The sequence below is a fragment of the Hylaeus anthracinus genome, unplaced genomic scaffold (genome assembly GCF_026225885.1).
Source record: "Hylaeus anthracinus isolate JK02 unplaced genomic scaffold, UHH_iyHylAnth1.0_haploid 2, whole genome shotgun sequence".
Taxonomy (NCBI): domain Eukaryota; kingdom Metazoa; phylum Arthropoda; class Insecta; order Hymenoptera; family Colletidae; genus Hylaeus; species Hylaeus anthracinus.
The window spans coordinates 4,425,275-4,441,188 of record NW_026534838.1 but is presented as its reverse complement, the minus strand read 5'-3'; the positions used below and the strand labels follow the sequence as shown (position 1 = coordinate 4,441,188).

The 15,914-nt window shown below is 46.0% G+C and overlaps 1 protein-coding gene across 1 annotated transcript; it reads left to right on the top strand.

Annotated features, from left to right (window-relative positions):
* Nucleotides 1–12,598: 12,598 nt before the first annotated feature.
* Nucleotides 12,599–15,698, top strand: LOC128893073 (protein hairy). The gene is made up of 3 exons (XM_054153838.1): nucleotides 12,599–13,400; nucleotides 13,785–13,880; nucleotides 14,050–15,698. Exons 1-3 carry the CDS (start codon nucleotides 13,248–13,250, stop codon nucleotides 14,881–14,883), a joined length of 1,083 nt encoding a protein of 360 aa, XP_054009813.1. The 5' UTR covers nucleotides 12,599–13,247; the 3' UTR covers nucleotides 14,884–15,698.
* Nucleotides 15,699–15,914: the final 216 nt, after the last annotated feature.

The following is a 15,914-nucleotide window of genomic DNA, read 5'->3' as shown; positions in this document are numbered from 1 at the left end:
CGATAACTAAAAATTAATTTCCAACAATAATTAAATGAATGATCTCTGCTTCCCTACATTTTCCTGAACGAAGAAAATCTCTTCCCTACGTTCAAACCCTTCAACGTCCCTAGTAAGGAGATCCACGGGTATCCCAGCCGGCACAGTCCGTCGACGTTCAATTAGCGTCACCGAGTCAAGGCTACGGGGCTCTGTTTCTCTTATTACCCGTATTCACGGGGCCCAATAACGTTGATCACGCCGGACAGGCGCCGCGAGCATCCGATTGTGAAGGAATTCCGGCCGCGATCCCGTGGGAGATCCCCGGGGTGGGACGCGACCCGTACAACGAGCGTTGCATGCGCGTGCCAAAAAAGAGAGCAACCCGATCTGAAGCAAATGAAGTGCAAATTGAGCAGGCTGGGCTGCGAGTGGGCAAAAATCCGTTCGCTCGGGCTGGGGACCACGTGAGTAAACTCGTTCGGACGTGAGCCGCAACGTGATACTCCTGCGGCACGGTCGGTGTACTGACATAGTTCCTCTTCTCCTCGGACAACATCCTTCGAAAATCGTCGCCGGATGAGCACGACACTGGTCCCCTTATTCGCGCGGCAACTCGCGTGATCCACGATTCCCGATCAACGACTTTACCGGGATCTCCAGTTGGTAAAAAGAATGGACGACGTGGAGAACGGTTTGGCGTGAAATAGAAATGGACTGCGACTTATTTATTTAATATACGTATACTTTGCTGTAAAGAATCGACACGTGACACGATGGAAGCACTTTGAAGAACTATATAAATTCACGTGGATACTTATTTATTTAATATACGTATACTCTGCTGTAAAGACTCGACACGTAACACGATGGAAGCACTTTGAAGAACTATATAAATTCACGTGGATACTTATTTATTTAATATACGTATACTCTGCTGTAAAGACTCGACACGTAACACGGTGGAAGCACTTTGAAGACCCATGTAAATTCACGTGCAAACTTATTTATTTAACACTAAATCTACCGACGTTCATTCATTTAGTTATTGCAACGATATATTACACTGTATATTAAACAAGAGGCTGAGCTCTGTCTTCAAATATCGATAGGTTTTGTACATAGGTAACTATGTACAGTTAGACTTATGTATTAGGTTGTCCTAAAAGTTTCTTTCGTGAGTTACATTCAATTATTTTCTGTGGCAGTGTTTATATAAATAAACAATCTAATTTCTTAGACATTGATGCTGTAACAGTAATGGAGCGAAATGAATTGTACACAATTTTGTAATGTAACATAAAACATGAAATATTGTGTATGAATTAATTATTAATAAAACGAAAGAAACTTTTGGGACAACCTAATATATTAACTATGTATATTCAGACCTGTGTGTATCTTTCATAAAAACATATCGTAGACTCGATTCTGTTATTTACATCTCGTTAATCTTCACCAGTATTTTCTTGTGTAATTAAATAAAGATCGTTCTCCCAAGCTACCCTACTTCAAACAACCTACACGGTGGAAGCATTTCGAACAACTACATATGTAAATTCCCTCATGTTTGATGAAATTTTACGATTTCATCGACTAGAGAGACCCGCGGTCGTATCATGAAATCGAAATGAACCGACACGAACTGCGGTTGAATTACTCTCGGCTGGTTCCATTTTGGTTGCAGAAATGGCGAGCATTCGCCTCTATTTCTACCCCCGCGTGTTCTCGTCGGAAACGCAGGTATTTCGCGGAAACGCAATCGTTCCCGTAGCCATTATAAGAAATGGAGAGCGATACGGATAAAAATATTCTGTCAGCGGGGCGAGTCTTCATCAACGATCGTGAAAGTGCGCGGCGGCAGCGTTGGAAATCCCAAACCGCATTTTTCGCACGAATGGGCCGTAAAACCGAAACGACTTTCGCGGATTTTACAATCAATGCGGCGGAAATAATATCCCGCTCCGACGATCGATACTTCGGCAACGTTTCACGGAAACGTTTCTTCTCTTGCGGAGCGACGAGGATGACGAGGTTCGACGACGTGCGCACGTTGAGGAACTCATTAATCTCTTTCGACAAATTTCTCTTGAGTAAACAGGTTTTGGGGAACCAGGGAAGAGTTACACAGTGAGATGATTAATCGAAATGTGAATTATCAGATTGTGCGAAGGGTTTGACTAAAGGACATTCATATTTTTAGACACCTGAAATAAGTATGTTAACGCATTGTGATTGTCTCCAGTTTTCTGATTGTTATTGTACTGTATTTGATATTAAGGGTACTTGTAAATAAAGTATTAGGTCGTCCTAAAACTTCGTGCCATTTATACTTCTATTTCTCGAATTAATATATGAAACATACTCTTAAGTGTCACAAGAAAAGATAATCTGTCTCACTTCACAATAGTTTCTCACCTCTCTCACATAGTCATACCGTTACTAGAAAATTTCAGTGGTTTTTAATTAAATTTCGACACAGTCTACGGCACGAATTTATGGGACGACCTACTATTATTATTAATAATATGCAAGAGACATATTCTCCCAGTAAAAAAATGTTGATCTACTCAACTAAATCTATGGACATAGGTTCTTCTTAATGCATCCTGATATTCCACGAGGGGGTGGTTTACTAGAAACCCAGACATAACCCAGACCTAATTCACTATCTAGAGCACTCTGGCCAGCTGAGATCCCAGAAATCGATTTTGATTTATGTCTTTTAATCGTCCACGAGTCGAGACAATCACCCTCGATGATGGTATTTCGACTGATTTTCGCAAAAGGTTTCCCAACGCCTAAAACTTCGTTTCCCATTGAAGGGGTAGTATCCCTCGACACGCGACGGCACGCGCCGATGTCCTATCGTTTTTAAAGGATGGACAGGGTAACCCCTTGAAAAATACAGCATGTCGCAAAAAAAAGGGTACATTCGAGCGGGTTAAGGAGAAAGGATCGCTGATCACCAATAAAGGGTTCCACTGTGTGGGCAATTGCATCCAGCAATCCTTTTTAACCCTGCCACCGCGACTTAAGCTTTCTCGATTGTCGATGAAAGGGTGAACAGAGACTTCGCAACCCTTTTACGACCGCCGATGCTCGCCGTGCACCAGGAATGTTTTCATGGTCGAGGAAGTGAAAGTCGAAAATATAAAAAAAAAAAAAACCCTCGCGAGGCGACGATCGTTTTACAATCACGAGGACGGGTAAAAAGAAGCGTTGTTAAAAAGATCCCTCGGCCCTGTCCGTGAAGGATCTACGGATCCGCGTCTTCGCGATTTTTAAGCTTTACCGGAAGATTTTCCCTTTGAGCACGCCTACACCCCTTTTACAATCCTTGCGCTTTTGACCCTTCCTTGGCTGCGAGGGTTAGACTTTTTATGGGTTTATTGCGCCGTCCGTCGTGGCGTACCTACTCCAACCCTTGAACCATGGGAGGAGCGTTAGGAACGGGCAGCTTCTTTCGGAAAAAATATGGTAGTCGGGAAAAAAGTTGTGGTTTTCGAGTATATTGCTATATTGCCAAGTTTACCCCTAGCTATCCTTGCCTACGAGGCTTCTCTCTCTTTTTTGTTTCGTGCACGAGCCAAAACGAGTGGCTTTATGGTGGCCAAATCTTCCCTGCTGAAAGTGTTCAAAGTACCGTCGTGATGGGCGAACGTGTTGTTGGTGGGCTTCGTTTACCTGTTTCATAATGTCGCCTGCGATTTTTTACGACTCGGGCATAAGCTGCGTTTCATTTGTATTTTTTAATCCTCGTCTTCCTTGTTCGTACATTTTTAATTCGCACTTTTAACAAGACCGGAGTCTTAAATTATTATAATTGTTGACCAAAGAGTGACTAGAATACCACAGTCGAAACGTTGTCAAAAATAATGCTTGCGATGATAATTGACGTTAACATAGAAGAAATAAATAATGCACAAATTTTGTTCGTTTCGGAAATCAAAGTTACGCTTCTCGCGACCTTGTTCAGGTTTGCACAAACGCATAATGGACCCGGAATCCTGTGAGAGGCACCCACGATAGTCATCGATGTCCACCAAAATATTGTGCTTGTGGAAACTAACGGAGGACAGGAACGGCCCAGTACGAGCTTACCTCTTTAATTAGGGTTAAATCGTAAAACGCAGGCGGTCAGCCTTGACGGATCCTTAAGCCTTTGCGAAAGGGAAAATTTGCAAATAGCGGTCGTAAAGTTGATGGATTGGGAGAGGTACGCCTGTCCATACCCTTTACGGTCGCCTGACCGTGACTAAATATCTGGACTTGATTTCAAGGGAGTCTCTTATGCTGTATATTTCTGCGCAATGACACTCCAAGACGCATTCACGAACATTCGAAAGTTTATAAATGTATGTATGCGTAAACGTGTACAATTTGTGTGAAGCAACGTGCCATAGACAGAGTTGCTGCCTCGGGTAGCATATTCTACATGTGGAAATAAGAAAAAATGTTACTTGAAGTTTGCTCAGAAACGCTTTATTAAGTTATAAACAAATAAAGTTGGAATTCACGACGGTGGATTTTACTTTACTGAACAGCGAAAGGTTGGACGCGAATAAAGCTTTAATTGTCGTTTCCCGTTCTACAAGTGAGACATTGTATATATTGTGTATAGTATGTAATTAATAAGAAAATAAATTTAAAAGTCCGTTTTTACAAAAGAATCAAATTTAGGTTATTCTGTCTGAAAATCCTCAATACTTATTCTATTTATATTAATTAATATTCTGTCTGTACGAATACTTATTACACTAACTGTATATCATTAGCGGTACGATTAAGCATGATTTAAAATCGTAGCAATCTATATCAAGTTTACTCTGGCATTGTGCGTTATATAACATTGGCATTTAGTAAAATTTGCCAGGACAAATTTATTATTTCATGGACCTAACAATCGCTACGATTATTACCCATAATAGTGTCGTTGGAAGTAACGAGGCCTGCAATCCTTTTCATTGGAGGTGTCTGGTCATTCGCCTAAGGCGCAACCCTTTCGCAGATATCCGGTTTGAGGTAATGATCACTGGGGTTAGAATAAACCCTTTCACCGTCGGGTTAAGCGGTATATCCGAATTTCTTGGAAGGCGTCGACACACCCACTCGGGCGAACCATTCATTTCGAAAGTTGCATAAATAGGAACCCAGTGTTAAACGCAGGGTATTAATAATTTCCTATTGAACCGGTCGAAATTACTTAGAATTAAAAGACTGTCGGTTTTAGATACTTCCAGATTGATTATAATTGTACTAATTAACTAGACTGCTCTCCCCTTTTTCCAATAACCTTTCTGATATTTCCGACTACTTCGAATGTTGCTACTCAGTGCAGTGTGGAAAGGTCTCGAAAGGTTCGTCGAGTAAAAATCCGAAAATGCACACGGCCATCGGTCCTTTCGTCCGACAGGTCGATTTTTTTCATCGAGCATAATGAAAACTTTTTTGCGATCCGGCACAGTTTTCGCAGAGCAAAAAACTAAAACGCTTCTCTCGTCATGGAAAGCATAGCTCGTCATTTTTTTTTTATTTTTACACGACAAGCGTACCCGACGCGCTTTTATTGAGCCTCTGATTTTTTGTTGTCGGTCGCGCGCACATCCCAAAACGAAATATGAAAAAAAAGGGTAACGCGACGACACGTTTTTTAGAATACGGCTGCAAGAGCAATTTTTTCGAGATTTATTTCCACGAAGAGAAATACGACCACCCTCGTTACTTGGACACCGTAAACACGATCATACCGTGACTCGCCGAGCCGAAACTGTTTGCACGCCGCTGAAAAATGGCATCCTGCAATTTTTCGCGCCTCCTTCCTCCCATTTTTTTGAGAGGATTCTGGTCGCGGGGATGCGTCAAAAAACGACGACAAAAATGTTGCTTTTAATTGTTACCCGACTCCGCAGGAGGAGCAGCTATTTCGTACGTTGGAAAATTTGGCAGGTAACTCACTGAAAATATTCTCCAAACTATGAGCTTCTAACGCAGGGAACGTTTCTATCGGACATCTCTCAAACATGTTTTTGAGAGAGCTGAAGAGACTGAAAATCAACAGCTGTGCCATGAATTTCTGCTGTTCGGAAATAAAAAGATTTTCTATCTTGAATGAAATTTCAAGAATCGTCATTACTTTCCGTTTAATGCAAACCTTCGTTCGGAGCTTGTCAAATCTCCCTCTCCTTCGCAAAGAGAAACTTAAAAATTGCACTCGTCCTCAATTTCGTCCGACGATGTCCTTATCTATGCTCGAAACGAGTTCCCGCGTGCGGAACGTCGCTATCGATCCTCGCACGTCGAGGGACGTGTGCGAAGCGTGACGGTTCGGTTTCACGGTGTTTCTCCTCTCGAAAAATCGAGCAAGAGAAATTGCACGTGCCATTCCGATGGTATCGATGTATCCGACGCGTTCGATTGGCTGCCTCGGGCAAGTCATAAAACTGGCACGCATTGTGTACCCCGTTTGGCGCGCGTGTGCGTGCCAGCACTCGTTGACTGACAGGCCAACAATTTGGCTCTATTATCGGTTAAGCAAACAGCGCCGTGGGGGCAGACGCCACGCTAATCCGTACCTTACGGAATCGTCGGATGAAATCAACTGTGCGAGTCGAGTGAGCTTCGTTTCTTTTTCGACCAATTAGAACGGGAGAGCAGTGGCGTTTCCGTTCGTTGTTGGATATTCAATCAGAGAAAACTGGCCCGCGGGTCGCGCGCGTATAATGACAGGCGTTAAACGAATCCGGCCTTCCAGATGGCGGCCACCGTGTTGCACGTCTCGTGCAGTTCCGTGGAAGAGGGTTGGGGCCGGTGTCGTGCACGGTTAGGTGCATCGGGAGCTGAATAATTATTCGGAAAGGGATGGATAGGGTAGATTGACGTCTCCGTGGATGAATAGACTTCTGCGGACGGAAGCATGAATAATTTGATATAACGAGATGTTATTCGGTAGTTCTTTTTGGACCTCGTTCCTTGGAGCATCGTGTAAAGAAAGAATAACGAGGATAGGCTGTCTGCAAAAAGTTGGACCATTGAAAGGAACTAGGCTTCGCGGATGACGCAAAGGAGCGGATAACTCCCGATCGGAAATTTTGCACAAATGCGCGGATTTATAGATTTTTTAACAAGCTTGTAGCTGCTCGCCTGGAGGGAAAGGTAATTCTTTTGCGAAGCACGAAGTCGACGATCGAGTGATCGAATTATTCGCGGGTAAATTGTTCTAATCAAGTCCCGTTGTTCGGCACAGCCGCAATCGAAGGTAAAAATGGAAAACGCTGGTAACTCGATTTTCGGGTTCGGTCAAAGAGAGTGTTTCTATTCTGTGTCGGTCCATTGTTACATGAACGAGTGGAGATTTATCGTAGCTATAAAGCGATTGTTAAAACAATGCCACTGTGCGTTACCTGTAACCGAGTTCGGTATTTTTCTGACATTTGGATGAAATTTTACACCCCGGTTGCTATTGTGGTTTTTCATTCGTCCTGTTATGTTGCGTTTACATGAATTATCGCGCCCGTTACGCTATCTTTTGTGTATACTTTGGCACAATGAAACGGCGAAAAGTATTCATACTTCACTGCGCGATGAATTTTATTTACGTATTCTTTAGAATTTTGCGCAATAAATATTCAGGTGTTCGTTTAGGAGAATCGCGACTTTAAAATAATAATATACGTACCAACGCGTGGAATACTATTCTTATTCTATAGTAAAAATGTAGCCAATGTTTTGGACTAAAAAATGGCCTAACTACATTGTCTTTGTGATAAAAGAACAGGAGATGAATTATAAAGGAAATTGAAGGAATAATTGCAACTCCTTTTCAGCCCCTCAGGGGTTGACTTTTTTTCAAATAAAATATTCCTCATTTTTATCTGTGAATTTGCTTGAAACACGCCTATTCCGGCATTTTAAAAAATTCAACCCCTGGAAGGCTGAAAATGGGTTGCAATTCCTTTCATTTTCCTTTATAATTCATTTCCTGTTCCTTTATTATAAAGACACTTTAGTTAGGAAATTGTTTAGTCCAAAACATTGGCTACATTTTTAGTATAGTATAAGAATAGCACGGCTAGTATTCTATACAAAGAACGAGGGTTGGAAAAAAACGTCAACTAATAAACAATATCCCGCTAATAAACCAGAAATATTAAACATAGAATTCTCTGGTAGAAATATCGTTTCAGGAAACGTAATTCCCTGTAGTTTGCCTACAGTTAAATGCGAGGTACCCAAGTGTACTAAAGCTTATGCTTATCCCACAAAGGGTCGAAGGACCCCCGAATAAGAACAATTCCCTCCCCCTTCTATCTGGTAACAATCCTCCCTGATAATGGTTCAAGGAATTCTAGATAGGACGAGACGCGTCGACTCGGACATTCCTGCCATAGTTTCGCGAACATTATTAGCCCCGTCTTAGTATACCTGTCGCCCCGAACAATCCACGGATCCAACGAACCCCGCATGACTCATTAGCTTTATGAGGTGCCCGTGGATTACGCTCGTCCCGGCTGGTAGTCGGATAAAAGCGCGCACGTAGCGGCGTCGGCTTTGCCCGCAGCAAACCGACATTAATATTCCCTCCCTCTCCATGCCGAAATATCAGATCAGGGTGTCTCGGTCCCGCTTCCGCTCCCCGTTCTTTATTACACCCCGCTGGGAAAATAAAGGAACCGGAAAACGAGACAGCGTACACCCGACTTTCGACCCCGTCGACTAATCTGATTTCGCGAAAACCGCGGCTGGTCTCTCTCTGGTAATCCTCCCTCGCCACCCCCTTGGGGATGTTCCCTTGTTCCGGTGCGCGGGTCTCTGTTCAGCATGGGCGAGCAACTGCCCAACGAACCGAGGGTTTATCCTCTTGTGTTGTTGGTTTTAGGTAAGAAGAAAAAACACAAACGGATGTACTCCGCAACGCGGAAACCTAGGGAGCTTTAAACAGAGCTTTAAGTAACTGCTGAATTATTCTTGTACTATACGTTCCCTGAAACTTCACTTTCTAAAATTCTGAATTTAATAACTGCGACAAACCAAAGAATTACCAAAGAAAGACAATCAAATGTCACGTGGCTCACCGAGGATCGAATCGACAGTCTTGTGAATATTTCGAAAGAAATGGCGATTGCGATTGATCGAGAGCATTCGAGAATTGAATGTTTCTTAGAAGCGGAGTATCGACGAATTAAAGTGGCCTCGATGCGTATCGCGGTGTAATCTATTTTATCGGGGCGCTTGATCGTATCGAAGACGTGATGTATGGCTCGACGGGTGATTTCAGAGGCGAACCGAGTACGCGAAGAAAACAAAGTACGCGAGACTTCGTGCATAGTTCGCGAGCTTTATCGGAGGTACGGGCAGATAAAGGTGGCGGGAGTTCCTTGACCGAAAAAGTATATTCCAGAAGCTGTTATCGACCATCGTTCGCATAGATACTATCGCGTTGCATATTAACGCGTGCCAGCCTCGAAAACTGTAAATGATAACGTCTGGAAATAAAATAATATCTCGACGATGATTGAAAGATACTCGATCAAACTCATATCTTCCTTTTGACAAAATTAACGCGACAGTTTTTATTTTTTTGTTCTTAGCATCATGGAAATATTCGTAGGATAATCGATACTGGATTCTAACCACAGGTGTTTGAGCATAAAATGGCAAAATTGATTGGAAGATTAACACCTGTCTAGACGTTTCTGTGTGACTCATACAAACACAAGGGAATATTGAATTGTTTGATCTAATACTATTCTTAAATTCGAAAAATTCAATTCATTTGTCCATTAGGATTAGGAAAAGAGACGAGTCTAGAATTGAAAGCACGACGAAACTTGAAATGAAGTATCCTACCCTGTGTTTGGATGGTACTCTGGAGATCGAGCGTACCAGGGATTCAAGGAAAAAACCTGCTGCCGCCGCCGACAGATGGAAGCACACTATCGGCGCGTCTCTGCACTTTCGATCTTTACTGATTCAAACACAAGATCTAATGCAACTTTTAATTATGATTCGTTTCAAGTGTTCCCTTGACAATTTTTATAGCAGAATTGTCTCGAAAAATTGGGCCAAAACTTTACATACTAAAATATTTCAATCAACTATAGTAGTTACTTACAACATTTTTTCGTTAATATGAGCATACGTTTTTTTAAATCGAATAGTGAATGGAAACCTGCGGATTTGACCTGTTTATGAAACCCTTACGTGAAAAATGAATGTTATATGTAATCAGAATGCATGCGCTTACTCGCATCAAAGTATACGTAATCTTTTATAAAATACATTCTTCACACGTTTATGTTCTCCATGTCGGCGTATGTTTTAGCGAGTTTGAGGGAGAAGATATTCATGTTCCTTTTCAGACGAATAAACTACCCCAAAAGACATAATCGACTATCTTCCCAGACTCATCCAAAGTCTCTAAACGCGCACCCCCGGTTCCTTCACAGAAAAATTGGAGTGCACTCCTACCATAATTCAGTTCCCACGTGCCATCTAGTGCACTCCAATTACAATTCTCAATATCGGCGCGCTCCGAGTGCACCTTCGATTCCCATCGAGGGAACGCCCGGTGCACTTACGTCGCGCACCCAATTTTCCGCGATCCCGATGCACTCGAGGTGCATTCTCCCGGGGAGGCCGCAGGTAACCGTCTTCCCCGTCGCGCCGCACACTTTTTCTCCCCCACGCATTCCTTGGGATCGAGTGGCCCCAGAGGGCCGCGACCCACGCGCCGCGACGCCGCCGAGCCGCTCGACCGCTCAAAGTCGAATGACGATCGCGCCCCCACCACCCACGCAACCGTCGCGCGCGGCACGCTCGTCCTCAGCTCGCGTCAGCGGAGGGGAGAACTTCCAGCCAATCACGGAACGATCGTCGTACGCCGCGTCGACTCTCGGTCACGTGATTGGCGGCCGCCGATTCTCCGTCTCCTTTGCGACAGCGGTCGGTCGTCGTCATTCTTGGAGGTCGTATCCCCTCTCGCCCAGATTCTTCTTTCTCCTACTCTGCCCTTCCTATCGTCGCTTCTCGTCGTCCTTCTTCGATCGCTATCCGCGAACCTTCCCCTCCTTCCCCTGGTTCCCCTTCCTATGGCACGCTCGCGACGACACGAGCGCGATCTTCGAGACGATCCTCGTCGCACCTACCGTGCTTCTACGAACTCCTGGGCTTGCTTCCCCTACCCTACTCCCCTTCCTCTCCAGCCCTTCCAACACGCTCATTTCCTACCCTTTGTAGGGCGGCAAAGTTCAGCGCCTGGAATACTTGGCTGGTTTCGCTCGGCGCCGGAACCTTCGACGCGGGACCGCTGATTATCTTTCCACGAGGCTTTGACACGTCTGTGCTCTCAGCTCGAGATACTCGCAGATAGCGCGGGGGATCGTCGTAGGAGATGACGCGAGTGACGTCACGCCGGGGAATCCGTCATAGTAAAATACTCTTTTGAGTCGAACGAGGGGAATCGAGGTACCGCGATGTCTCATAGCGAGAACTATGACGTTCATCAGGGGGAACTCTGTTTGGATGATGTCAGTTGGACTTTCTACTCCGGGATTAAACTGTGCTTGTTAAGAGATGACTAGGACGAACTCGTGAAACGCGTGGGGATCGATCTAGGAGGTGGACGAAATGACGCCACGTGGGGAATCCGTCCTGGGGAAATTCTATTTTGATAAACTACTCTGGGGGCTTGCAGGGACTTTCGCTCCAATATATTCGCAGAGGTGGCTCTCGGTTTCCCCCTGGAACTATATTTCCAGAGGTACTCACGCCGGGAACCACGAGAAGGTGGACCATTTACTTGGCTACGACGTTTCCAGGCTTGATCTGGGATACCCAGAAGAGACAAGATGCCTTAAAAAAGTCATAGCCCATCCCGCCATTGATGCAACTACCCTCATCGCTTTGCGACGAGAGAAAGGAATTCACCGTCAATGACAGAGACTAGTGGCTGCGGTATTCGATAAATACGTATCCGCGTTTCGTGGAACGCATACGTGCACGTACGCCAGAGATAAAAACCGCGGCGTACGTTTAATCGGTCGCGCAAGTAGAAAGAGTAATTTTGAAAGACGTGAGGAGGGAGTAGGAGGCACGTGCCAGTGTTGCGCGCGTGCGTCAGTCCGCACTCGACGCACGGTGGCACTCGGCTATTTTCGAAGAACGTAATATAAGCCCCGATGACGTTCGTAGTCAGACATACGTGCGTCCCCATCTAGAAATTACCATTACCACTCCGATCGCGCCGCGAACCAGCCAGCCGGTTCTAATGACCTTTCGACGCGCGACACGCGTCACGAGACTAATCGCCGCTTGGTGAAAACACCGCATTGTGTTCTTTATCGAGCGCCGTCTACGAGACTTCGAGATCCTATTTCAGGAGTATCCGATCGCTACTCAGCCTTCGATTTTTCAAAAATCAAAATTTCCATGTTGATCCGTGTAACCTAAACTAAAAGTCTAGGTGTTCTCTGTTTCAAATAGGATAACGACGTAGTTGGTGAGCAATGCTGCGTAAATGAAAATAGCTTGAATGAATGAAAAAGAAAAGGGATCGAGTTATCAATGCCTGACAAGAAAAGTCGTCATTCTCGTAGCATCCCCGTGCTGGTTATTATCTTGGTCACTCGTGGGCTACGATTTTTTTTTTTTTTTAATAGTACTATGACATCGCAGAAAGATCGATCGATCCTTAGTACGGGAGACGCGTGGAGGGGGCATGCGCGAGGCAACCCGCCACGGTCGTGGATTCAGACGTAGAAGAGGGGGCACGACGTGGAAGTGGGGACTCTTAAATGCAACCGGGTGCCCGTCTGACCGTCGGAATTCGGAGGTGGAGGGAACCCCAGGTTAAACCGTCACGCGCTATCCCCTCCCCTCGAGTGGTCGGCGTTTTCCCCTACCCTGACGCGGCAGCGCCTCCACCGGGCATTCCATCGGGTGGCACGCTTCGACGGAACGACAGAAGACGTTCGTCGTTCGTTCAGTCAGTCGCTCTCTGACGCCCGTTGCGAACGGTCGGAGTTCTGTGAGTTCAGAGAGACAAGCGTCGAGACGAGCAAGGGACACAAGTTCTCTTACTGCGTTCTCGGGTCCGAACCACCCTTTGTACATTCGGTCGGCCACTTTGGGATTACGTTGTGGCCCGTGGCCAGACATCAGTGCGTACGCGCCAAGCTTGGATTACCAGTGCAGTGCTACGGCAAATTGTGCATACACGATTTGTCGTTCCTTGTCGTCGCTAATATCAATCATTGTGATACGAGAACATGGTGACCGGGGTGGGTGCCACGATGCCGACCGGTGGTGTCACAGTCGGTGCCACGCCGCCGGCGCAACACGTGCCCCAGGAGGCTGGACAGCCCCCTGCGCAGACCGCCACCGCGACTACTACCACCAGAAGATCTGGGGAGAATCGACGGGTTAGTGTCTTCTCCGATACTTCGATCTTTGGGGGGACATCCTTCGATTCTTTAGAGATTGTCGCGAGATCGCGATCGCCCGGGGGGTCAGTCTCGAGGCTTACTCGAGATCTTTGACAGCTGGGTTTGCTTTTCTTTTTCACCCAATAGATCAGGGGACGTATAACATGAAATTCTCATACTTTAAACTAATCGTTACGAGGGTGCCTTACTACATCATTCTTTCACACATACCGTCGATGAGAGTAAAGTTCAATTGCCCTCGACGATGTTTGAAATCGTCTCTCTTCTATCGAAACAATTTCAGTAGCCATTCACCTTAGAATTCCAAATCAAAGTATTCCGTTAGCGCGTGCCTGACCTGTCGTTTACCGTCTGTTACAGAGCAATAAACCGATTATGGAGAAACGTCGTCGAGCCCGCATCAACAACTGCCTCAACGACCTGAAGACCCTCATTCTGGATGCCATGAAAAAAGACGTGAGTATCTCCGTTGTTTTCATCGAATTCCGTGTCCGCGACTTCCCACGGCTTTCGAGCGTGGAAGCGTGTCAATTTTCTCACGACCGCTCGCGCGGAAATTCGAGCCAACGTCGACACGAACCGCCGATGCCTTTATGTAACCGTTCGATTCTGTTTCCGTTTACAGCCAGCGCGGCACTCGAAGCTCGAGAAGGCGGACATCCTGGAGATGACGGTGAAGCACCTGGAGACACTCCAGCGGCAACAGGTCGCCCTGGCCGCCGCGACGGATCCGAACGTCTTGAACAAATTCCGAGCTGGTTTCACGGAATGCGCCGGCGAGGTTGGCAGGTTTCCCGGTCTAGACGCGTCGGTGAAGAGGCGTTTGATGGCCCACTTGGCCTCCTGCCTGGGACCAGTCGAAGCGAGCAACACCAACGGGCAAACCGCGAATCAGCCCGTTCAGCCGGCGCCACCGACGACGCAGCTCCAAGTGCACATCCTGCCTCAGGTGGACGCGACGCCGAGGATCCAGGTTCAGCAATCGAACGGGATCTTCTTCACGAACGCCAACGGTACGGGTCTCCAGCTGGTTCCGACCAGATTACCTAACGGAGACATCGCTCTGGTCCTGCCAGCAGGAGCCAAGGCTACTCCGGTGACGTCTCCGGCGTCGTCACCGGCGCCCACGTCTCCTCTGCCAACTCTGATCCCGATTCCTCAGAGAACGGCGAGCACGGCGTCAGCGTCTTCGTCCACCTCCTCTGCCAGCTCGACGTCCACATCGGCGGCGAGCCCGGTCGCCTTCGAGGCACCGCCAGCGGCCTTCCGCGAGCAATCAACCGCCTACAACACCGCCAACAGCCACAGGGACGTCGCGACGTCGCCGGCGAACGGTTACACCAGCGACCCGGAGTTCGATCCGCGCGTCTACAGTCCACCCCTTCAGAAACCGCTCGCCCTGGTGATGAGGAAGAGCGTCATGCCGGAAATCGAGGACAAACCGTGGAGGCCATGGTAAAATCCTTCGTGTGAGACGCGTTTTAGTGTTAGAGACGGTCTCGTGTGACGCGTAATAGTAGATGTTTAAGAGTTCTGACCGAACACACGTGAATCGGTTTTGCCGTTCAACGCCGCGCGAGAGATTCCGCGGAACACGGATATTGTTCCTTAAAGTATCGCTTCAGGATTGTCGTGGGGGGCGAGAGATGTGTCCTGCGAGTCTGGGAGTTGCCGAGAATCGCGTGTACGATTCCCCACGTGCGTACAGTCGGCCAGTAGCCTATGAGGCAGTGCCTTATACAGTGCCTTGTAAATATTCTATCGTTGTTGGAGTCGGATCGGACGTGTACTGGAAGAACGTAATGAATCCTCCTTCGCGTTCGTGGACATTTTATTTTTCGTCAACGTTTACGTTTTGTTTTCTCGCGCGTCCCGTCCCCGTTATCGCATTCTTTCTTCTTTTCGCCTTCCTCTGTACATACGTTAGTTCGGATATCATATTTTAAGTGCCTTACGCAACAAGAATCACCGAGGTCTTCCATTCTGTTTCTTGTACCGTAGAAAAAAAAACGCCAAGCGAGTGTTATGTATCGTTGCAAGTACGAGGAACGTTTTGTAACTAACGCGAATTTTAGTTTGTAGTTGTTTAGTTAAGTCGTGTGCGAGTGTTGCGGGTGGGTGCGAGAGAGAGTATGCGAACAATTGTCCTATTTATATTTATATGAGTGCAGAGAAATTAAATTTATAATTCCTCTCTATTGTGAGAATAGAAAAGATCGACGCTTATTACTGCAAGAGTATCAAATAAATATTGATCTCTTTCTTAAACCTTAACTCTGGTGTAATTCATTCGATTACTGTCCCGAACCTACTTTCCAATTCCCGAATGAATAATTCAGTCCATCCTGCCCTTTCGCGTGGATTCTCAAGTCCTTTTCAAACATAGTTCTCATTATATACTTTACATGTTTCATTTTCTTATTTGGATGTTCTCAATCATTTCAACAAACATAAAATATTTTTCCCTTCGAAATAAATTCTAAGTGCAGA